The sequence below is a fragment of the Panthera uncia genome, chromosome E3 (genome assembly GCF_023721935.1).
Source record: "Panthera uncia isolate 11264 chromosome E3, Puncia_PCG_1.0, whole genome shotgun sequence".
Taxonomy (NCBI): Eukaryota; Metazoa; Chordata; class Mammalia; order Carnivora; family Felidae; genus Panthera; species Panthera uncia.
The window spans coordinates 9,470,215-9,495,795 of NC_064815.1; the positions used below are offsets into that span (position 1 = coordinate 9,470,215).

Genomic DNA, 25,581 nt, shown 5'->3' on the forward strand with positions numbered 1-25,581 from the left:
TTATAAGAAGTCAGCTGAAACACATCTGGTCAGTGACTTAGCCACATTTTCTTGGTACTCACTATACCAGTAGATGCCTCAGGCAGGTTCGTGCAATAAATCCCTGTGACTCTCCTCCCCTCTCCTCCCAAGGCCCTTACACTGCGTAGTGAGGTGGCAATGTGAGGGAATTCATGCCTCCGGGAGCCAGCCACCTTTAGGAAGTCCAGGATGAGTACCTTGTTGGGTGGGAACACTCTTAAGAGCTTTCCTACCCAAACTCCCAGTTGTCCAGTAGGACTGAGCCCCAGCTGCCAACAGCTCCAATAAGATACATTTTATCCCTTCTCTCTCTCTCTCTCTCTCTCATTCCCTCACTCCCCTGCTGGTAAACACTAACATCTTCTGAGCAACACCGCCTCCCAGGGCCCCCATCTCATGCCCTCAGCTGTTGATATGCTAACACATGTACAAAAAATATAGTACCGCTGAGTACATGCTTAAGTCAAAGAGATTTCACTGCATGGGCACACTCCGATTCATTCACAGGGGCTGTCTGAAGGCTGTAGAGGCCTCTTGGCTCAGCAGGAAAAGGTGCCACAATTGATCAGCAATGTCTGCCATGAGCAAGAAAGCGGGCAAGTGGTGATCTGCTTGGCATGTCTAGGCATTACCTAAGGATTGTCAGCCGGATCTCAAAGCCTGGGGAATAATCCTCATAGTGGATGATTTTGGCAAAGATCATTGGGGTGATAAAATTGGCCAGCGTGATCACAATAGAAGGCAGGTACAATATCAAAAGGTTCTCTCCAAAAACCATCTTGTCAATTTCCTGTGAAGATAACAAAGGGAAGTTTGCACCCAGATGAATCGACCTTGAAAGAACTTAACTCTGACGTAGTCAAGTCATTATGCTGAACACCTTATATGCTATATGTCAATTGTAGTTCAATAAAACTGGAAGAAACAAACAAAAAAGAGCTCAACTATACATATTTAGAAAACAAACAGAAGAAAACATATATGTCATTCAACATGGCCCATAAACATAAGCCATTTCCTTCCTCGGGTGTTCAAATAGAGGAACTGTGCTCTAGCACCTCAGGAAGAAAAATTAGCTCTATTGGATTAAGGTCAAGTATTGAAAGAAATCCATGGATGGGTTGCCTGGGTGGCTCAGTCGGTTAAGCATCTGACTCTTGATTTTGGCTCAGGTCACGATCTCATGGTTGTGAGATCGAGCCTCAAGTCGTGCTCTATGCTGAGTGCAGAGCCTGCTTGGGATTCTCTCTCTCCCTCTCTCTCTCTCTGCTCCTCCCCTGCTCATGGTATATCTCTCTCTCCCCCACAAAATAAATAAATAAACATTAAAAAAAAAGAAAGAAAAAATCCATGGAATCTGTATTAATGGGCAATTTAAAGTATTATTAAGGCCATAGTAGTAATTGATTTGGACTAGCCAGTCCCTCCTTTCAGAGTAACAGACTAATTGGTCACATATGTGGCTATCTGGGATAAAACTATGTTTCCTGGCCTCCCTTATAGCTAGGTACAGCCATCAGGGATGTGAGTGGAAGTTTTAAGTGCAAGCACTAGGTCTTGCCCTTGAAGGAAAGGGTGCGCCTTCCCCGACCCCTTCCCATTGGCTAGAACGTGAATGTGCTCAACTGTCTCGTACCACATAGAAGAGAACGCATCCTAAGAATGGCAGGGTCACAACAGGAATGAACCTGGGACCCCGATGATTGATTTCATGAAGTAGAGCCACCAGACCAACTTGGCTTTTTTAAACCACTGCTATTAAACTTTTTTAAATGTTTTATTTATTTTTGAGAGAGAGAGACAGAGTACAAGTGGGGGAGAGGCAGAGAGAGAGGGAGACACAGAATCCGAACGAAGCAGGCTCCAGGCTCTGAGCTGTGAGCACAGAGCCCAATGCGGGGCTCGAACTCACAGACCGCGAGATCGTGATCTGAGCCAAAGTCGGACGCTTAACCGACTGAGTCATCCAGGCGCCCCTAAAACAACTGCTATTTTAGGTAAAGTGGGGCCCCAGCTAGTAAGTAGTGGAGTTGGCGATTAAATCTAGGCAGGCAAGCCTGAATTTTGAATCCTGTGGATTCCAGGAGGAATTCCAAACACTCTTTTTGGATGCTTTTGTATTTTTATTAAAAGTGGAAATTGTGGGCTCCTGGGCAGCTCAGTCAGTTAAGCGTCCAACTTTTGATCTCGGCTCAGGTCTTGATTTCAGGGTTGTGAGTTCAAGCGCCACGATGGGCTCCCCACTGGGAGTGAAGCCTACTTTTAAAACAATACATAAATAAATAAAATCAAAGTGGAAATTGGTCACCTCTGATTTTCCAGTTCTCTGTCATATCAGCCAAATTTATATCCACTTCAGACAATGCACTTGGCCTACAAAATGTCCAGCCAAAGTAAAAGTTAAACTGACTTTCACAGAGTACTCACTTTTTTCATGTGCTCTTGTGAGAATATCGTTGCTCTATAAATTGCATAAAAGCATGCAGCTAAAACAGCCAGAACAACACAGTTCAAAAACAGTCTCAAAGAGTAAATCCGTATTGTTTCTTCCGAGGTCCTCTCTGCTATCTTCTGCCGTATTCTTTCTTCCTCCAGATCTGCCTGAGGGCCAAAGAAAACTCATCTGTGAGCACTGGGTGAAGCGATATTCAGGGGTTGAACATGTGATTCACCGTCGTGCCCTATCCAGCCATCTATAAGACCTTCCTTAAGCATTCATCTCCCCCCAGGTATCTTCCCAGACCAAGCTCAACTAGTCTTCATGTCTACTAAAGACCTAAGTCAAGGTAGAGCCTCCTATTTAAGGCAACAGTTAGACTCCACAATAAATGTGAAAACAGAAGCATAACCTATTCATGACATTACTTACATGCAGTATGTGCCATTCCTTTAAATTTTTTTAAATGTTTTATTTATTTTTTGAAAGACAGAGAGAGAGGGGCGCCTGGGTGGCTTAGTCGGTTGGGTGGCCGACTTCGGCTCAGGTCATGATCTAGCGGTCCGTGAGTTCGAGCCCCGCGTCAGGCTCTGTGCTGAGAGCTCAGAGCCTGGAGCCTGTTTCGGATTCTGTGTCTCCCTCTCTCTCTGACCCTCCCCCGTTCATGCTCTGTCTCTCTCTGTCTCAAAAATAAATAAACGTTAAAAAAAATAAATAAATAAATAAAAAAAGAGAGAGAGGGAGAGGGAGGGAGGGAGGGAGCGTGAGCGGGGTAGGGGCAGAAAGAGAGGAGGGCAAAGGATCCAAGGCGGGCTCTGTGCTGACAGGCTGACAGCAACAAGCCTGATGTGGGGCTGAACTCCTGAACTGCAAGATCACGACCTGAGCCGAAGTGGGACGCTTACTTGACTGAGCCAGCCAGGTGCCCCTGTGCCATTCCTTTAAACAGATAATACATTTAATTTGATTCCTTCCATCTTACTTTATTATGGTTTTGATATAATTGTCCCCTCCTCTTTTTTTTGGTAGGTTTGGTCAAGATACTATTTGTTCCTCTTTCTCCCCTTATGAGTCTGGAAATTCGTTTGTACTTTTTTGTATTCTCCATTCCACCTTATCATTGTGGCCTCCCCCGCTTAGTTGTTTCTCCTGGTATAAGTGATGCATGACAGATTCTCAACAGGTGGAAAAATAACAGCATGAGGTGGTGGGGAAGGAGGGAAGATACTCTCCCCTCCCACCCACCATCATGTCCCCACATCTCCTCCAATCCTCAGTCCATCAGCTCCATGCTTAGGGTAAGGGGATCTCTGTGGAAAGCTCTTTTTTTTTTTTTTTTTAAGTTTATTTATTAATTTTGAGACAGAGCACAAGTGGGGAAGGGGCAGAGAGAGAGAGAGACAGAGAGAATCCCAAGCAGGCTCTGCACCACCAATGCAGAGCCCGATGTGGGGCTTGAACTCACACACTATGAGATTATGACCTGAGCCGAAGTCGAACACTTACCCGACTGAGCCACCCAGTGGCATCCTCCGTGGAAAGCTCTTGAAACCAACACTGGGGAAACCTGCTGAGTACTGAAGACAGCCTGGCCCCGACCCAGCTGCTCTGCAAGCTACAACCCCCGCTTTCCAAGGCACGACTTTGCTGGCAAGGAACCCGCCGAGGGAAAAGCCAGCAGCACTCACCCGGAGCTCATACCGCAGGCTGCTGTGCTTCAGGTCCGCCATGCTACGGTTGGTGATGCAGAAGTCCCAGCCAGCAAAGATCTTGTTGCAGTAACTCTGAAAGTGCTCCTCGCTCCGGATCAGGTTGATTTTGAACCCTTCCACTGACCTGAGCCCAAGACATGATTCCCCTTCTTTTAAGAACAGCATACAGGCCCACCGATTGGCTTTGTTTACAATTTAAAAAAAAAAATGCATGGCTGCATTTCCCACTCATTTTGACATGGACACGTTCTGGACCATTCTAAATATGAGTGGCAGTTAAACAGGTAGCTTGATGACAATTATATCATCTGCCCAGTGGCTTTTCTCATAGCTGGAATAAATCTAAACTCTTTAACACAGCCTAGAGATCCTGCACTGTGCCATCTTTCCTCCCATACGGCCATTCTGCTGTAACTACCATGGCTTTGTTTCCTTTCTATAAACACACAAATTTCTCCGGCCCCAAGGCCTTTGTACTTACAGGACCCTCTCTACCCACTCTTGGGACAGTTCTTCCCCTGCCTCTTCCCAAGGCTGCTCCTTTTGCATCATTCAGGTTTCAGCTCAAATATCCCTTGCAAAGATTCCTCACTGTCCCATCTAAAGTTGTGACCCCCACTTCAAATTAGTCTATTTTCTTCAAGGCAATGAACCTAATCCTCAATCATCTTGCAGCCCCTTAACCTGACTCAATTAAAAAAAATTTTTAATATTTACTTATTTTTTGAGAGAGACAGCATGAGCAGGGAAGGGGCAGAGAGAGAGGGAGACAGGATCTGAAGCGGGCTCTGTGCTGAGAGCAGAGAGCCCAATCTGGAGCTTGAACTCACAAACCGCGAGATCATGACCTGAGCCAAAGTCGGACGCTTAACTGACTGAGCCACACAGGCACCCCAACCTGACTAGATTTTAAATTCCTTGAGGGCAAGTACCCTGGCTATCTGGCCATTTTTATATCTGGAATGCCTGGACCATAATATGACCAAATATAATTGATGGATAAATCAATGTATAAATGACTTAAATGGTAAAATAGCCAAATATTTAGTGAGCACCTATTTAGGTCAGATGCCACTTGGTGGCACATTTCATAATTTTAATTCATTCAAATGCCTTCCTGGAAAAAATACACCCCAGCCTTTGATGATACGAAAACATCGAATGCCACAGACTGTGTAGAGGCAACAGGATGTTTTTAGGATTTGCTAGTGAGTTGTAAAGACAGCTGAAGTGTAAGGAAATTACAGTTATCAGTCATTCTGCCAAAAGGTTACAGCAAAAATTGTATATCAGAACCACCTGGGGTGCTCTTCCAAAATGCAGACGCCCAGGAGGCCTCACACTCTGAGATTCCTAATTCAGGAGATCCCACGTGGGGTCCAGAAATACGTTATTTTAGCAAGCTCCATGGGGATTCTGAGGTCCTATCCCAGTTGAAACCCTATGATTTAGACCAAAACTACATTTTACAGATGAGAAAGCAGAGATACAGAGATGGGAAAAATTATTTCCCTAGATCCAGAGAGTGAGGGCAAGAACTGGGGCTAATTTGACGGTGACAACGATGGTAATTTTAATTCAATAAATGTCTGGAAGGTGCCAGTACTAAGTCCTTTACCTGCCTTGTTTCAGTTAATCTCCCATTTCACAGGGGAAGAAAATGAGGCTCACAGAGGTGAAGGGGTGTTTGAACCTTGGTCTCTGGACCCTGAAGTCCATGCTCTTAGCTGTTAATAGCACTTCCTCTTCCTGGGATAGACTTTCCCCATGACATCACACCCAGGCCTCCCTCCAGTCTTCCTCAGGAAGCAATCAGAGCCCTGAGGTGAGGAGCTTGGGCAAGGTCTGAAGGTGGAGTCACTATTCGGCTAATAAAGCTTAAATCTTCTCCAGGACTCCTTCCAAGGTCCTGGGAGAGCCTCCAGCAATGTGTTCATATGGTCCTGTTGTGTTTATTTTTTCAGACTTTACACAAGACCTTTTTGTATTCTTCATCTTAAAGAGGGCCCCTCCAAACTGTCTAAACCGCAGGCCCATAAAACTTGGATCTGTCCCTGCCATAATCATAGAGTAGCAAAGCCAGACCCCAATCAACTAACATTTCTCTACCATGCATCTCTCTGCTCTCAAAACGAGCCACTGCTTTTTTGCATCAGTATGCTGCCCATTTGAGTGGGCGATGGACACACAGCACTTAATTTTCATCTCATAGATGCCAACACAGGATATGAGTGCCCAGCTAGTCTCTGGGGCTTTTTCTGTGGTGATAAATCCTAGTCTATGTGGAGGGCAACTCAGTCCTCAACATCCTGGTCCCTTCTATGCCTGTGATAAGGAGCTTCAGAGCCCCATGGCTTATAGCACCTATGCTCTCATGTAGACAGTGAAGCGGGTAAGAGAGGTGCCCACCCATAACCTTGCCTGCCGACCAACATTGTTGGGGCAGAGCGAGCAAGCTGTCCATTAAAAACTTGCGGTTCTCCTATAGTATTATATTAGTGCTAGAAAATAGCTGCCAGCCAGGGACATCTCCCAGCCTCCCCCACAGTTATCTTTGGTCTATAACTAATGGAATGTGAACAATGTGCATCACTTCCAGGCCTAGCCTATAAACACCTCCCATGTGATACTCCTCCATGTTTGTTTTCCCTTCCTGCCTTTTTAGCCAATGCTGAAAATGGCTGAAGTTTGGTAAACTTGAATCCCAGAATGACTGAGAAGGAGTCTACCACAGTAACCTGTGTCTCTATTCAGAACTTCATGTAAGAAAGATATACAACTCCTATTGTTTGGCTGTTGGTACTTTTTAGGACAGTTGTTTGTTAGTAATTAAAGTAATTAATATTCCTTGCTATTCATGTCTTGGGAATTGGCATCTCCCACTGAACCATTGGTCTACCATGGAAAATGAGACGTTTTCCTATGACCTTAACCTGCTGACCTTAGTTGAAGGGTCGGCTTTGGATACCTGAATGAAGCAGAGTCAATGAGTCTCTTCAAAAGGATTTCTGAACCTGTGACTGAGAGTCTATGTAAGGAAGCTGCCACCAGGAGAATCAGAGAGGAAGGAGCCCTTGCTTTTGGTTGTTTGGAAGACATACCTATATCCTTACCCTTCCCATAATTTGGAGCTTCCTCCCTACCTTGGTTCTCTGAGCCCCTCAGTCGCCCTTTACCGCAGTTAATCAGAGTAGGGTCTCTAACACTTGCAACCCAGTAGAGACCTGATTAGCATCCACACCAGATCCAAGGTAAGGTTACATTATGGCGCTGGCCAATGTGTGTAATTATGACTGACTGAAGCACCCCAGGTTTCTGCTCCAGCTCCCAAATTTTGCTTCCATTTCCTCCAGGTCTCCCCTGCCTGCAAAAGACTCATGGACATTTCTTCCCAAATCCTACTCCTGGCCTCTGCTCATCCTTTGGGCAATGGCTCCGAGAGTCCACAGACCTCCAATAAACCCCAGCCATCAAAGGTAATGCAAAAAGAATACAATGAAGAGATAAATTTTACCTTTTCACTATCCAAAGAAGACTGAGGGCCAGGTAGGCAATCGTGCTTAACAAATAAGCCAGGGGCAGATCATAGGTGAAGTTCTGAAATTTCACCCCATCAATGGTGTAATGTCCATAAAAGAGGCAGGTCTCCTCCAAGAAACCCTGAAACAAAACCAAGGGCATGAGGTCAGACTGGTGAATTCACTTCAGGGAACAGGAGACCAGTCTCTGCCTCAAGAAACTCGCATTCCAGTGTCATTGTTCATCCCTGAATTCCCAGACACCAGAACAATGCCAGAATCATAAGGCATGTTTGGTTAGTGTTTGGGGAACAAAGCATGGATAAAACCCGAGCATTAAAAATACAGAGATGTATGATCCAAGAATGAAATTAAGAAAACAATTCCATGTGCAAAAAGAATAACATACTTTAGGTATAGATTTAAAACATGAAGTGTAAATCACACAGTCTTTTTTTTTTTTTTAATGTTTATTTTTGAGAGAGAGAGAGAGAGAAAGACAGAACATGAGTGGGGGAGGGACGGAGAGAGACAGACACAGACTCCAAAGCAGGCTCCAGGCTCTGAGCTGTCAGCACAGAGCCCAACATGGGGCTCGAACCCATGAGTCGTGAGATCATGACCTGAGCCAAAGTTGGACGCTTAACTGACTGAGCCACTCAGGCACCCCCCTCCTTCCTTCCTTTCTTTCTTTCTTTCTTTCTTTCTTTCTTTCTTTCTTTCTCTCATTCTTAACACTATCAAACATTGTTAAGAAAAATTAAACATCTAAATAAGTGGAAAACATTCCATGTTCATGGATCAGGAGAATAATGGCAATCTCCAAAGTAATCTACAGATTCAACACATCTGTATCAGAATCCCTGGGGGCTTCTTTGCAGTCATTTACCAGCTAATCCTAAAATTCACATTGAATTGTAAGGGGCCCAGAATAGCCAAAACAATCTTGAAAAAGAATAATAAAGTTGGAAGACTCACACATCCCAATTTCACTTACTATAAAACAACACTCATCAATACATTGTGGTAGTAATATAAAAATAGACATAGATCAATGGAATAGAATTGAGGCAAATACATCTATGATGAATTGATTTTTGATAAAGGGAAAGAATGGTTTTTTCAAGAAATGGTACTAAGACAGCTGGGTAGCAGATGCAAAAGAAAGAAAAGAAAAAGAAGCTGAACCCCTACATTACCCTATATAAAAATTAACTTATGGATCAAAAACTTAAATGCAAGAGCCCAAACTAGAAAACTCTTACAGGAAAATAGAGGACTAAAGTCTCCATGACCTTGAATTTGTCCACGAATTCTTAAGTATGACACCAAAAGCACAAGCAATAAAAGAAAAAATAAATTGGACTTCATCAAAATTAAAAACTTTTATGCTTCAAAGGATACTATCAAGAAAGTGAAAACACAATCCAGAGAATAGAAGCAAATACTTGTAAACCATGTGTCTGATAAGGACCTTATATCTAGAATATATAAAGAATCCCTGGGGATCCCGGCTGGTTAGTTGATAGAGCATGAGACTCTTGATCTCAGGGTTGTGAGTTCGAGTTCCACGTTAGGTGTAGAGATTACTTAAAAAGAAAATCTTAAAAGAAAAAAAAAAAGAACTCTTATAGCTCAACAATAAAAAGACAGAATCCAATTAAAAATGGAAGGAGGATCCAAATACACATTTATTCAAAGAAGATACACAATGGTCAATAAGCACATGAAAAGATGCTCAACACCATTAGTCATTAGGGAACTGCAAATCAAAATCACAAAGAGGTTCCACTTTCACACAAACTGGGGTGGCTATAATCAAAAAGTCAGGTAAATAGCAAGTGTTGATAAGAATGTGGAGACATCAGAATCCTCAAACATTACAGGTGAGAATGGAAAATGGTGCAGCTGCTTTGGAAAAGTCTGGCAGTTCCTCAACAAGTTAAACACAGGGTTACCATTTGACCTAGTGATTTCACTCCTAGGTATAGGTGTGGAATCACTAGTTGTAAACAATCCAACTGTCCACTGTGAATGGATAAACAAAATGTGGTGTATCTACACAATGGAATCTTAATGGAATCTACACAACTGGAATCTTGTTCCAATGGAACAAGACTGAGAGATGCCACAACATGGGTGAACCTTTAAAAACACTCTAAATGAAAGAAGCCAGAGACAAAAAAAAACACCTATTGTATGATTCCATGTATATGAAATGTCAGGAATGAGCATTTTGTACACAAAGGTAGATTAATGGTTGCTCAGGGCTGGTTAGGATTGGTAGGTGATACTTGAAGGGCACAACATTTCTTTTTGAGGTGATGAAAGTGTTCTAAGATTGGCAATGATGGCACACAGAAAAACCATGGAATTGTGCACTTTAAATGGACTATATGATACATGAACTATATCTCAATAAAGCTCTCACCAAAACCAAACAAAACCAAAACGAAACCAAACCAAAACAAAACAAAACAAAAACCCCAAAGGCGCCCTATGTGAAAATATAGTATAGAAAAGCCCCCAGACTACTTAGGGTGGGAATAACCAAACACCTCACTCTTCTCCTTTGACAGCAGGAAAACTGTAGGAGAGTGGAAAGGGAATATATACAGAAAGCAGGAAGAGTATACAAGGTACATAGATGTTCAGTATAGTATCATTTATAAAGGAGGAATATGGAAGCAATAGAAGGCTGTCTGGACCATGAAAAATCCGTATTATAAAATATGAAGTAAGACCATATAAAGCAAGGTTGAGAGTAAAGTCAAAAAAGCTGTGAACCAGAAGGTCATGAGAAAGGTCAAGAAGGCTATGAACCAGTGTTAAAGGTTAGGTGGCCTCTGGGGAGAGGTACTTTCACTTTTCACTCTATAAATTTTGTATTTTTTATGATAACCATATATTGTTATATTGAGTATTTAAATACATGTTTACACGTATTTATTTATTTTGAGAGCGAGTGAAGGGCAGAGAGAGAGAATCCCAAGCAGGCTCTGCTTCGAGTCTGATACAGGGCTTGAACTCACGAACCACGAGATCATGGCTTCCCTTAAGTCAATTTTTATTAGAAATAAAAATGTAGAAACAAAAGATTCTATCTTTAATCCTTCTGAAGGCTGGGTACACAGGCTACAAAAACTTGCCCAACTACACGAAACCTGTTTTCATTGGCCCTGGTCGGTATCAGGGCTGTCTGTCATCAGTATCTCCCCTTCAAAATAATGTAACATTATAGGGCCAAGATCCAGTGGGCCTGGAAAAAGATTTCTCTGATTTGATCATGAGCTCAACTGTTTTCAGCAAAGACAAGCCATTGTTTAACCTCTCTGGCCATCTCTCCTTTTATCATGGTATGCTAAACATTTATGATCAAGTGCATCTAAGCCTCCTATAATTTCTCCTATAAGGAAAAAGGTTATGGTGTGTGGAGATCTATAAAAAGAAACTTTTCTTGTGGAATGTAATTTACAGAAATGGGCCTAACAGCAGTTCTGGGAATTTGGTCCCACTTTGCTATCATCAGCAACCTTGGGTTACTCACTGAATTTCTTTCCCCCTTGCATATTTTATATAGCTTCTGTTTCTTCTTTTGCATAGTGGACATTTTAACACGTGTCTGATAATTCCTCTCAATTGCTGTGAGAAAAACATAAGCTCAGAGATGTAAAAACCACTTTTTCAAAATCAAATGCAATGGACAAATTCAAAGCTTTGCACATTCGGTAAAGCAGAAGTAACTTTCAGGGGCACCGGGGTGGCTTAGTTGGTTAAGTGTCTGACTCTTGATCTCAGCTCAAGTCTTGATCTCAGGGTCGTGATTTCAAGCCCTGGGCTGGGTTCCATGCTGGGCATGGAGTCTATTTAAAAAATAAAATAAAATAAAATAATAAAATGAAGACTAGTAACTTTCAGAAAGACTTTTTATATATTTGTATTTTTTATTTTTTTTTTAATGTTTATTTTTGAGATAATGCGAGAGGCAGAGTGCACGCGGCAGAGGGCAGAGAGAGAGGGAAACACAGAATCCGAAGCAGGCTCCAGGCTCTGAGCTGGCAGCACAGAGCCCGACGCGGGGCTCGAACTCACAAACCGTGAGATCATGACCTGAGCCAAAGTCGGACGCTTAACCGACTAAGCCACACAGGGGTCCCTATATGTTTGTATTTTTTAAACATCTAAAGGAGTGGTTCTTTTTTTTTTTTTTTTTTTTTTAAGTAGGCTCCATGCCCCACATGGGGCTAAAACTCACAACCGTGAGATCAAGAGTCACAGGCTCTATTATGAACCCGCCAGGCACCCCTCTAAAGGAGTGGTTCCTAACCAGAGGCAATTTTGTCCCCCAGGAAACATCTGGCAATGTCCGGAGACATTTTTGATTGTCACAACTGTGGCTGCTACGGGCGTCCAGTAGGTAGAGGCCAGGGACACTGCTGTACTTCCTACAGTGCACAGGACGGCCCCCACAACAAAGAAGTATGGCTCTCAAATATCAATCGTGCTGAGGTTGAGAAATCCTGGTCTAGAAGGCAGAGATGGCCATTTTCCATAGCTGCAATCTCATTTCCTGGAAAAAGTGGGATAAACAAATGGAAGTGCACAAAAAAATCATTTTTTTTTTTTTTTTTTTTTTAGAAGAAAGAAGATAAAAACCCTTTGGAACTACTATAGCAAGGAGGAGATTAGTTCCACTTTAGAGCAGGGGGTTAACCTGGGATTAATCAACTCTGGATTTCAGGGAATGTGTATGGATGTGTACAAACGTGTGTGTGACTCAGGTCTTTGTGTGTAATTTCTGGGAGGAAGAGTCCAGGCTTTCATCCGGGTGGCTGAAGACCCCAAAATGTAAGGTATTACAATGTCTGAGAAATTAAATAAATTCTATTTGGGTTTATTTTCACTGAAACTTCTTTCTGTGGGAGAGCTCAGTATTCTGCTATAGGTCAATACAAAGGTGGCAGGGACTAAGGAAAGGCCAAAGGCTAAAAGTGACAAAGCCCATTTCCTGTATAATCTAGCAGCAGGTGGGTGAACATTATCCTTGCCGATGGTGGTCAACTCTTGTGTTTGGCTCACCACAGATACTCAGGAAACTGATCTTTAAGTTAACCTATTTTTTGGGATACCTCGGGGGCTCAGTCAGTTACGTGTCTGACTTCATGATCTCACAGTTCGTGGGTTTGAGCCTCACACTGGGCTCTGTGCCGAGAGCTCAGAGCCTGGACCCTGCTTCCGATTCTGTGTCTCCTTCTCTCTCTGCTTCCCTCCTGCTCATACTCTGTCTCTGTCTCGGTCTCAAAAATAAATAAACATTTTTAAAAATTTTAAATTAACCTATTTGCAGTATATCGAGGGTCCAAATACAGAATTATGTGAAATACTTACAGTGCCAGAGAGCAAGTCTATGATATAACTATAAAAGTAAATGAGTCCAGAACTACTTATTGGATACACTGTGCATTGAACATCTGTGAAAAAACAAAAACAAGAACGTCAGTGGAACTGGTTTCACAGTCTCTACAATTTGTCTATCATAATTTGTGTACATATGCATGCATATGTATACATATTTAGACATGTCGCATATAATTATGTGTGGATGTGTTTATGAACTTGTGGTTTTCTGTCTGCAGTCCAAACCTCCATACACCAAGTACAGCAGCATTTTCCCCTCTCGCTATTCTCCCTACATATCTGTGGATGTGTGTCTTTTTCTGTACATGTTGTATGTGGGTCTACTTATAGCATGTGTTTTATTTGTTTTGGTATTTTGTGCTTTGGGGTTCATGTTTGCACGTGTTTTGGAATATGTGATTGATGTATTGTTATTCCATTGTAAGCACATCCAATTTTAAAAGATCTTTCCAGGTGTGTAAATAAACACGCAGCTTCATTAAAACAACCTATATTTACATATGTACAAATGATCAAGAGATTATCTGAATACTAATTTTAGTGAAACTACCTTATCCTCAAACAGCTAATTCACTTTTTCTGTATCAGTTACCTTTGCTATGTAACAAATAACTTCAAAGCCTCAGTTACTAAACATACTAAATATATATTTTCTCATTCATGGAGCTACAGTTTGAGCTCATGTAGCTGATTTAGGCTGAGATAGCACGGACTCCAGTCTTCCAGTTGGGCTCAAGTCTACACCATATCACTTCATTCTGGGGCCCAGGCTGAGGCAATGGGCCCTCCCCAGGACTCTTCTCATAGACAAGTCAACCACATAAACCATTTCAAGCTAATATTCCTCTGGACAAAACAAGTCACAGGGCCAACTGCAATACCAACAGGGCAGAAAGTATTCTCTGCCACAGTGGGAGGCCCTACAAAGTCACAATTACAGGGGAGTGACAAATTGAGGAAAATAACCCAGTCTCTGAACCTCTGAACCCTGAATCTCTGAACCCTTCTCTGAACCTCAGTTCCCCTTTGTTAAAAGAAGAAAGTTAACGGTCAGTTAAGCTTCTGACTCTTGATCTCAGCTCAGGTCTGGAACTCATGGTGGTGACTTAAAGCCCTGCATTGGGCTCCACAATGGGCGTGAATGCTACTAAAAAAAAAAAAAAAAAAAAAAAAAAGGAGTTGCACCAGTTCCTCCAAGGCTAATTCCAGTTCTGCCATTTTATAATTCTAACATAAGTAGGCACTGACTCAGTTCACCCTACTTCTGGCCCCTAGCACAGAGATAGGAATCAAGAAGGGAATCGATAAATGTCTGTGGATAACAGAAACCTTCCACATTAGAATAAACAGAGTGCCCAAAATATGTGACTTCTGTTGAGCATTCAGTAAAGAAATACACGTCCGGCACTTGCTATAATGTCTGGCACATAAGTGGTGGGAACTGAGTGTCACCGTTACCAGAGATAAAAGTCTCGAAATAAAGTTATTGAAGTAGGTTATATCATGCTTGCTAAATATTCCACTCTCCTAGCCCACAGTGCTCCTCCCAAGTGGTAGATAGGCACACAGTGACAAGAACATTCTCACAGCAAACCAGGCCTCAGACTCACCCGTGTCTTTGGACGGAATAAGCACAAAGGTGCTGTTGGTGATGTTGTATTTGGTGAGCAAGACGGGGAGCAAAACCAGCATAAAGATAATCAGAAAGATCACCAAGTTCAGCAACACCAGAAACCGCAAGAAGGAGAAATAGGACTGAATCCCAGTGCCAAACTTCCCTGGAAAAAAGAAATCCAGACATCACTAACCAGGAGCATCGACCCACACGCACTACCCGAGATACATCCAATCAGCCAGAAAGCTGAGGGACTTGGTGGGGGAGGGAGGAAGAAACATTTTGTGTATCTGCTGTTGGCTTTAAGTCTCTCCTTCTTTCACTTGTAAATCTACACTCCATCTTGAATTAGCTATTTGACAATGGTGTGTGGTAGGACTCAGTATCTTTTCTTATATGAATATCTAATTGACTCAGCACCACTTACTAAAAAGGCTACCCTTTCCCCAGTGAATTGCAGTAGGTGCTTTTGTAACTGACCATGACTGTATGAACCCGTTTCTGAATTCTCACAAGCCCCTTTCTGAATGAAAACCTCCAGAAAGGCCATCACTAAACCAGAAAGGAAGCTGGGCATGGAAGCTTGACCGCCAAGATCAAATCCTTCAAATCCTGGGGCTGCCTCATCCTAGCTGAGTGAACCTGGCCAAGTATTTTAACCCATCAGAGCCATGCGAATGATAAATACCTATATGAAAGGTTCTTGTGAGGATTAACTAAGCTAGTTATGAGTGAAATCTTTAACACAACACCTACTGGATAATTAAGGCTCAACTGGGGTCAGCTTTTATTATTTTGCTCCAAACATGATGTTGTGCTTAGATCACAAAAAAAGTACGGCTAAATGGTTAAGTTTGTTTGTTTTTAATGTCTATTTATTTTTGAAGGGGGGAGGCGGGGAAAAGAGAGAGAGAGAGAGCAGGGGAGGGGCAGAGAGGGAGGGAGACACAGAATTTCTATCAGCACAGAGCCAGCCCGATGTGGGTCTCGAACCCACGAACCATGAGATAATGACCTGAGCTGCAGTCAGATACTTAACCGACTGAGCCACCCAGGCACCCCCCAGATGGTTAAGTTTTAAGTGAGCCTATGAAATCCCTTGTGATTGTGTTTATATTCTCCCAATAAAACAATTTTAAAAAGCATTTTATTGAATAAATTACCAAGAGTATTTTATAGGTCTTAAAATAGTAATATTGACCACATTTCTTCCATTCATCCTGCCACATTCACTACAAACTTTACAAAATTCCCACTTTAGCAGATTTGAGGAGTTGTTTGTAAATTGTTTTTGCTTTATGGCTACGTAACCCTAAGAGGTATTTTCTCCCTGGCCCTGCTATGTCACCCAAATGTTGAAATGTTTCTTTCTAATCTTATATTGTGGCACAACTTGCAATTTTTTGTATACTTGCTATGGAATGAATTGTGTCTCCTCCCTCCCTCAAATTCATATGCTGAATCCCTAAGCCCTAATCTGATGGTATTTCGAGGTGGAGTCTTTGGGAGGTGTTTAGGTTCAGATGAAGTTATAAGAGTGGGGTCCCATGATGGGATCGGTGACGTTATAAGAAGAGGCGTCAGAACTGAAGCTCTCTCACCGCCCCCCTCTCTCCTCTTTTCCCAAGAGCACACAAAGATGAGGTCATGTAAAGACACAGCGAGAAGGCAGCCTGGTCTTGAACTTCCAGTCTCCAGACTATAGAAAAATAAATTTCTGTCATTGAGGCCACCCTGTCTATAGTATCTGATTAGAGCAACCAGAGCTGACTGTTGGAATCCTGCAGCCCAATTCCCCCCAATATGGGGAAGGACGGGTCCTCGGTATTTTCAGGGCCACGGGCACCTTTGGCAGTCCAGTGAAGTCTAATGAACCTTATTTCAGAATAATATTTTAAATGCCCCAAATACAAATAGACCTATGGTTATAATATTAAAAACCGGTTATAATATGAAAAGCCAAACGTGTGCTACAATAATATAGGAGCATCTTCATTAGCACATTAAATAACAAGACCTAGTGGCAGATCCTGCAGGTTAACTGCTACAATTTCAAAGTAGTGATGAGCATAAATGGTGTTCCAAGACAATTACAGCCGGAAGGGATAGGAAAATATCTGATTTTCCTGCTGACAAAGACACAGGTTCTGCTAATCCTAACTGGGGCTGTTGCTCCCATTCATCACGGAAAGAAGTGCTAAATTTCATCTAGAGGTTAGAGAAAACGAAGCTGTACTTTCCGCCAGGCATGGGAGACTTCTGCCAAGGAGCGCGGAGCCCGTGCGCAGAGTGTGGGGCATGGTACCTTCTATGCTGCGAATGTCGTCCCGCCACAGCTCCAGGTGGGTCGTCATCTCGCGAGCCTTCCCTATGAACCTCTTCCAAGACTTGCTGCTATACCGTTTCCACTGGTCCCACTCAGATAAATACTTCATCTGGGTCTCCTGAATGTTCCTGCATTAAAAAACAGTCATGACAGGGGCGCCTGGGTGGCTCAGTCAGTTAAGCGTCCGATTCTTCATTTCGGCTCAGGTCATGATCCCACAGTTCGTGGGACTGAGCACTACCTGAGGTTCAGCACTGAAGGCATGGAGCCTGCTTGGGATTCCCTCCCTCCCTCTGTCTCTCTGCCCCTCCCCATGTGCCTACTCGCTCTCTCTCTCAGAATAAATAAATAAATAAAAGTCATGACAATGATCATGACAAGGTCATCAAGCCTCAGTATCAAATAAAATCCCAGCCAACAGGATGTGGAAAACCTGGAGCCCTCATACACTGCTGGTGGAAGTGCAAAATGCTGCAGCCGCTAAGGAAAACAGTCTGGATATTCCTCAAAATGTTAAACACAGAATTCTGATATGACCCAGCAATTCTACCCCCAGGTAGATACCCCCAAAAGAACTGACAACAGGGTCTCAAACAAAAACTTGTACATAAATTTTCATAGCAGCACTATTCACAAGAACTGAAAGGTGGAAACAACCCAATGTCCACCAATGGATGAATGGACAAACAAAATGAGGCACATCCATACAATGAAATATCATTCAACCATAAAAAGGAATGGCATATTGGGGCACCAGGGTGGCTCGGTTGGTTAAGCATCTGACTCTTGGTTTCAGCACAGGTCATGACGTTTTGGTTCTTGAGTTTGAGCCCTACATCTGGCTCTGCACTGACTGTGGGGCCTGCTTAGGATTCTCTCTCTCTCTCCCTGTATCTCTGCCCCTCCCCTGCTTGTGCTCTATCTCTCCCTCTCTCAAAATAAATAAACATTAAAAAAATTTTTTAAAAAGGGGGGGTGCCGGGGCGCCTGGGTGGCTCAGTCAGTTAAGCGTCCGACTTCAGCTCAGGTCATGATCTCGCGGTCCGTGAGTTCGAGCTCTGCGTCGGGCTCTGGGCTGATGGCTCAGAGCCTGGAGCCTGCTTCCAATTCTGTGTCTCCCTCTCTCTCTGCCCCTCCCCCATTCATGCTCTGTCTCTCTCTGTCTCAAAAATAAATAAAACATTAAAAAAATTTTTTTAAATAAAAAAAAAAAATAAATAAAAAATAAAATAAAATAAAATAACATAAATAAAAAATAAAAAGGGGGGGTGCCTAGGTGGCTCAATCAGCTTAGCATCTGCCTCTTGATTTCAGATCAGGTCATGATCTCACAGTTCATGAGATTAAGCCCTGCATGACAGTGCAGAATCCACTTGGGATTCTTTCTCTCTCCCTCTTTCTCTGCCCCTCTCCTAGGCTCATGAGCACACGTGCACACTCTCCCTCTCTCTCTCAAGATAAATAAGCAAACTGAAAAAAAAAAAAAAAGGAAAAACAAATAATCCAGTGAAGAAATGGGCAGAAAACATGAATAGACACTTCTCTAAAGAAGACCTCCAGATGGCCAACAGGCACATGAAAAGATGCTCAACGTCGCTCCTCATCAGGGAAATACAAATCAAAACCACACTCAGATACCACCTCACGCCAGTCAGAGTGGCTAAAATCAACAAATCAGGAGACTATAGATGCTGGAGAGGATGGGGAGAAACGGGAACCCTCTTGCACTGTTGGTGGGAATGCAAACTGGTGCAGCCGCTCTGGAAAACAGTGTGGAGGTTCCTCAAAAAATTAAAAACAGACCTACCCTATGACCCAGCAATAGCACTGCTAGGAATTGACCCAAGGGATACAGGAGTGTGGATGCATAGGGCCACTTGTACCCCAATGTTTACAGCAGCCCTGTCAACAATAGCCAAATTATGGAAAGAGCCTAAATGTCCATCAACTGACAAATGGAAAAAGAAATTGTGGTTTATATACACAATGGAATACTGTGTGGCAATGAGAAAGAATGAAATATGGCCCTTTGTAGCAACGTGGATGGAACTGGAGAGTGTTAAGTGAAATAAGTCATACAGAGAAAGACAGATACCATATGTTTTCACTCTTATGTGGATCCTGAGAAACTTAACAGAAGTCTATGGGGGAGGGGAAGAAGAAAAAAAAAAAGGTAGAGAGGGAGAGAGCCAAAGCATAAGAGACTCTTAAAAACTGAGAACAAACTGAGGGTTGATGGGGGTGGGAGGGAGGGGAGGGTGGGTGATGGGTACTGAAGAGGGCATCTTTTGAGATGAGCACTGGGTGCTGTATGGAAACCAATTTGACAATAAATTTCATACATTAAAAAAATAAAATATTCAAATCAGAAAATAAATAAATAAAGCCACTCCTTGTTAAAGGCAAAAAAAAAAAAAAAAAGGGAACTGCATACTGATATACACCACCACTTGGATGAACTTTGAAAACATGATGCTAAGTGAAAGAAGCCAGGTACAAAAGGTCACATGTTGTAAGATTCCATTTATATGAAATGTCCAGAATGGCAAATCTAAAGACAAAGAGTAGATTAGTAGCTGAGGGGAGGGGAAACAGAGAGGAGTAACTACAGACGATGAGGCTTTGGGGGTTTGCAGAGCTACAAGACGGAGGGAGCCTGGGTCCCTGAATGACTACAAAGTTCCCCCTTGATCTGAACCCAGGATTTTTATGTGAACAAGAAATAAACTTCTAGAGGCACCTGGGTGACTCAGCTGGTTGAGTGTCTGACTTCAGCTCAGCAGCTCAGGTCACGATCTCACCATTTGTGAGTTCCAGCCCTACATGTGGCTCTGTGCTGTCAGTACAGAGCCTGTTTTGATCCTCTGTTCTCTGCGCCCCTCCCTGACCTGCTTCTTGTGCTCTCTCTCTCTCTCTCTCAAAAATAAATAAAACATTAAAAAAAAAAAAGAAAGAAATTTCTAATATGTTGAGTTATTACACGTTCGGGTAACTTCGTCACTGCAGTGTGGATTACTTTAAGTAATACATTTCTAATTACATGAACTCTTCAGGAAATGCATTCCATGCATACAACACACCCGTGCCTAAAACATACATCAAATGCCTTCCAGATGGCTACTGAACAAACCTTAGCCTCCGCTTCTCAGAGATGTTCAGTGCATACTTCCGAATCGATTGGCTATTGAGGTTTTCAGTGATTCCTCCCTCCAACTGGGAGCTGTAAGAGTCTGTCGGCTTTAGCAAAGTGCCACTTTGCTTCTCTCGGGTAGGAATGGTCGTCCTCTTGCGTGCAATGGACCGATAACTTGGCAATTCTTGAAGGAAATTCACAGGTGGAGAGGAAAAGCAACTGGAGTCCAACGAGAGGTTCTCTGAGCAAGAAAAAAGAGAATCATCAGTGACCCCACTGAGCCTGGGAGCCAAAAACACAAAACTTGCATAGGAGAACTTGAGTCTCAGAGGCCATACCCAAACCTAGCAGATGGTCACTAGCCTGTGCCACAGACAAAAACATTTGTATCTTTTTTTTTTAATGTATTCAAAAAAAATTTTTTTAACGTTTATTTATTTTTGAGAGACAGAGTGAGACAGAGCATGAGTGGGGGAGGGGCAGAGAGACAGGGAGACACAGAATCTGAAGCGGGCTCCAGGCTCGAGCTGTCAGCACAGAGCCCGACGTGGAGCCCGAACTCACAGGCTGTGAGATCATGACCAGAACTGAAGTCAGACGCCCAACTGACTAAACCACCCAGGCGCCCCTAAAACATTTGTATCTAAATTATTCTGTTTACCAGGACGGTGCTCGGGATGACGACATCATCCACAAATGGGTTCACTTTCAGCAGATGTGTGTGCAAATATGCGTTAGGTTACATGATATCTGAGTTCTAGTGTTTGGCTGCAGCCACCAGCTAAATGTGTGACCTGAGACAGTTATGTGAACTCTTCCACATTTGTCAAATGGGGCTGGTACCATTTGCCCCAACTCTCTTCACACAGTGTAGTCTATAATGATGTATAGGACAAAACTTTGAAAAGCATAAAGCACTATGCAAATGCACGATGATAACATCAATAGCAACAACAATAATAATCGCATTTACAGAGCATTTCCTGTGCACCAGGCACTGTGTGGAGAGTTTCACATGCACTCATGGATCTGGGTCGGCCTTGTGATCTGCTCGGACCAACAGGATACAGCAGAAGCAATGCTGTGCCGCTTCCTAAGCCTCGCTGGCTTCTGCTGCTCTCTGGCTCCCAGCTGCCGCCTTGTGAACAAGCCCAATGCTAACCCACTGGAGGATGAGACCATTGCAGCAGAGGATGATCAACCCAGCTGAGACCATCCCAGATTCGCCACACCCCGCTGTCACCCAGCTGGCCACAGCTGCTCACTCATACTGAGGGAGGTACTGTTGCCATTCCCATTTTACAGATGAAAAAATAAAGCTGACGGGTTCCCCAACCCCATGCCCAGGCCCCTCAAAGCCCTGCCTGGTTGGATTCCCATCTGTGTCTCCAGTTCCTCAGGCTCTCTGCCCTCCGACCACACATTTCTTAGGATCTTTCAGACACTAAGATGGGCCCTGCTCCCTCCTCCTCAGAACCTTTGCATATGCTGTTCCCTCTGCCTGGAATGAACTTGCCACATCTATTTATCCCATTAGCTCCCACTCAAACGTCACTTACTCAGGGAAACCGCCCCTGCCCCACTGTACTATTACAGGTGCCATTCCCCCCTACACATACACTAAGTCCTTTACAGTACTTATCACAATAGGTAAATAAGTAGAGTATTTGTAAATACATTTATTTGTGTGACTGTGTGAGCACATCTTTCCCTTCCAGTGGACTGGAAGTTCTCGGAGGGCTGGGGCGGTGACGATGTCTTCACCAATGCACCCTGGAACCTAGCACCGTCCCTGACTCAGAGAGGAATTCAATAAAGACTCATTAAGTGGATGGATGGGTGGATGGATGGATGGGTGGATGGATGACATTCCTAATTTGCCCATGCTTAGCCTAATGAGCGGAGGCGCTGGAAACAGAACGAGGTCTGCCTGACTAAAAAATCTATTATTTGCTCTACCACACCAGGCTACAGCTGGAGGCCAAGTTTTGCTGTGCTTTGTGCAGCGGTCTAAGAAGGGAGGGCCTTCTGTGGAAGGTGAGGATGCCCCCTTCAAGATGGGTTTATGCCTGATCCAATTTTAGTTGTGGGAAAACCACCTTGAGTGCAGACAGGAAACAGGGAGAGGAAATAGGAAACAGCCATAATTACCTAAGCAGCAATTACCCCTACAGGTAGTGAAACTTCTAAGGCTTCATGGATTAAGACTGGATTTGAATCTTAGCTCTGTCGAATATTAGTGTGTGTGTCTTTGGGAAAGTTACTTAACCTCTCTGAACTTCACTCTCCTCATCTCAAATACTCATTCATTCACCAAATGTGGCTACCACGGGTCAGATCTAGAGCTAGGGACACTGCGGTGAACAAAGCAAATGCCCTACTCACATGGCACTTATATTCTGGGGTGGGGACAGGGAAAGATTAGACAGTAAGTAGGTGATAAATACACCAGGAGGTGAAAAGTGCAAAAACAAAACCAGAGGGGGGTAAGGAGACAGGTGACATGTGGAAGGAAGGCACTGTTTCTGATAAGGTAGGTAGGGTATGATCTTGGTATTAAAGTAGCATTTAAGCCAAGGTTGAATAGAGGACCTGATCCCTGTGTATATTTGGGGAAGGGAATCCAAGGGGAGGGAAACAGCAAACGCAAAGGCCCCAAGGCTGGGGTGTGTGCGGCATGCTTGAGGAAGGGCACAGAGGTCTGTGTGGCTGGAGAGGAGTGAATGAACAGGCAGTGATAGGTTCTGGTGTTGCTGACTTCTGATGAACCACACCAGCCCCTCTGCGGTCCCCTCCCCTTGAATCGGGACTGAATCTGTGACTTGCTTTAACCAAAGGTCGCAACAGAAGTGTTTCTCTGCCATCTGTAGCTCCAATCCTTGAAAGGCCTAGAGGCGTCCGCTTTTGTGTTCTTGGGACGCCGAGGCTGTCGTGTAGAAAGTTGGCAAGTGGAGAGGAAGAGGCCCCGGGTGTCCAAGGAAGAGAAGCGAGGAACCAGCAGACAGTGAGAACCAGAGACCCCAGCTCTGACCCCAGCAGCTGCTGTAGCTGCCCCCAGCCCTTGGGTCGCCCTCACTTTTAGCACCACCGGGGGCAGGAAGGGACTACCTGGACGCTCTAGACCCAACAGACATGACATGCGGCCAAGCAAAACATCTCTTCCATGCCCTGCTGATTTCCTGATGCACAGAATCAGCAGAAACCATAAAATGGCCTAAGCCATCACGTTCAGAGTAGTCTGTTAGCAACAATAGGTAACTGGGACAGGGAGCATGGAAAAGTGGAGGTCAGAGAGGTGGCTGGGGCCACACCGAGTGAGACTCTATGGGTCAGGAATGCCCCTTGGATGTGGCAGACAGGAAACCACTGAGGGCTCAGAGGCGAAACATGTCCCAATCTGACCACATTTTAGAGGATCCCTCTGGGGGCTGCAGAGCTAAGGATGGGACCCACCACAGGGGCCGGCTTATGCGCATTAAAGGCAACCGCATAGGGAGAAAGGGAGAAACACTTAGCGCCTGGCACACAGTGGCTCCATAAAATGTACTTACAGCTATTACGAGGAGGGGGTGCTGGGGAGGGGGGAACCAGCCAAGGCTGGGCTGTCTGAGTTGGAGTCTGACAGTGCAGATCTGTAATGTTTGCCTCTCTGATAAGCACGTTCAGGCACAACGGAACAGCTGTCCCACTGCAGATGACACACAGACACGCGCCTGGAGCCCTGCCAGCTGCCAAGTGCAAGCTTGTGAATCTCACTCAACCTTGCATTTCCCTGCTCCAACACACCCTGAGGAAATGACACACTTCCATTAGTAACAGCAGTTCCTAAAGCAAATGTGGGGAGTGGGGGGGGGGGGGGCAGTGTGCCTGGAGGCTAAAGGGTCAGAGCCCTGGCTGGAGGCCACTCCTTCTGGCCACCAACAAAGAGCTCTTATTACCACAAACAAAGGTCTTTGAATATGAAGCAGCATCAACCAGTCGAATATTCAGCAACTGTGAGGTCAGGGACCACGGGCTGGAGCTAGAGCCTGGGTTGGCTTGTCACCCACCAGCCAGGCCACCCCAGGCAACATGATGACTGTCTCTGAGTCACATGTTTCTCTTCTCAGGAACGGGGCACATAATACCATGGACCTCATCAGCGAGATCATGAGGATGGTGTTACAAACAACGCAAATAACATTAGCTAGGATTACTGAGCACTTACCTTGTGCCAGGCTATTTGAGGTGCTCTGTATGCATCACCACACTAAATACTCTAAACTACTCTTTGAATAGAATCATCCCCTTTTACAGATGAAGAAACTGAGGTTTGGAGAGGTTAAGTGCCTTGCCCACTCACACAGCTAGTAAGTGTTGGAATTAGGAACCTATCACAGGTTTGCCAAATGCCAAAGCTGTAGTCTTCACCATGAAATGACTCAATGGGCCATGGATTTGAAAGTGCTTCGTGGGGCACCTGGGTGGCTCAGTCCGTTAAGTGTCCGACTTCGGCTCAGGTCATGATCTTGCGGTTTGCAAGTTCAAGCCCAGCGTAGGGCTCTCTGCTGACAGCTTGGTGCCTGGAGCCTGCTTTGGATTCTGTGTCTCCCTCTCTCTCTGTCCCTCTGCTGCTTGCACTCTTTCTCTCTCTCAAAAATAAACATTAAAAAAATTTTAAGAAAGTGCTTCATAAACACTAAAATACAAATTATTTAATTGTTCTTCCACGTACTCCTATTCATATTTCATAACAACAGTCCCTGGTGGAAAACTCTATTTTCAAATGGCCATTATCAAAGAGGAACGACTCTTCCTCTTCAGACATTCTCGGGAAGTGCTTCATCTTCAAATCAAGAAAACAAAAAATTACAAGCAACCCTTTGAACACAGGCATCATTATTTTTAACACTATGATCCACCTCCTTCCATTTTCATACGACCACACATTGGTCAGAGCATGACATCACCGGATTTCTCACGCCAACCTGGAGCGGTAGACAGAGGCGTCCCTGCCCTGGCTTTTCAACAAGGAAACTGGGGCCCAGAGAAATGGCGGCTTGCCCAAGGCTTTGCTGTCCAGACAGACTCCTGGTTTTACCTTCTTAGAAAGACAGGTTGTATCATCTCGCAGAGACTTGCTTTTCTCATCCTTAGAGAGTAAGAATGTCTCATCATAGTTATTGTCAGATGTGCTCCTGAATTGGTCCAGCTGAAAGTTATCATCAGCATGGCCAATTAAGTCCTGTGGGCGGTGTGTGGGCTGCCTGTTGGCCATTTATTTGCATGGGAGGCAGGAGCATACTTAAGACATTGGGGTGCCTCCATCTAGGAATGTCTAGAACCCATTGGCCATTGGAGCTGGATTTGGGCACTTAGATTATTATTTAGGTGGGAGGATGACTGGGTAATTACAGAGAAT

The 25,581-nt window shown here is 44.0% G+C and overlaps 1 protein-coding gene across 2 annotated transcripts in view; it reads right to left on the minus strand.

Annotated features, from left to right (window-relative positions):
• TMC7 (transmembrane channel like 7) overlaps nucleotides 1-25,581 on the minus strand; it is a 56,377-nt gene that overhangs the window by 20,142 nt on the left and 10,654 nt on the right. For both annotated transcript variants that reach the window (XR_007459504.1, XM_049638336.1), the window contains exons 2-9: nucleotides 20,178-20,421; nucleotides 17,027-17,175; nucleotides 14,717-14,884; nucleotides 13,077-13,159; nucleotides 7,685-7,830; nucleotides 4,147-4,294; nucleotides 2,449-2,622; nucleotides 654-811 (exon numbers count right to left, since the gene is read on the minus strand). Coding sequence is in view for 1 of the 2 variants with exons in the window: in XM_049638336.1 (XP_049494293.1) it covers nucleotides 654-811; nucleotides 2,449-2,622; nucleotides 4,147-4,294; nucleotides 7,685-7,830; nucleotides 13,077-13,159; nucleotides 14,717-14,884; nucleotides 17,027-17,175; nucleotides 20,178-20,421 (1,270 nt within the window). In the remaining variant the exon portion in view is untranslated. The remainder of the gene's footprint in view (nucleotides 1-653; nucleotides 812-2,448; nucleotides 2,623-4,146; nucleotides 4,295-7,684; nucleotides 7,831-13,076; nucleotides 13,160-14,716; nucleotides 14,885-17,026; nucleotides 17,176-20,177; nucleotides 20,422-25,581) is intronic.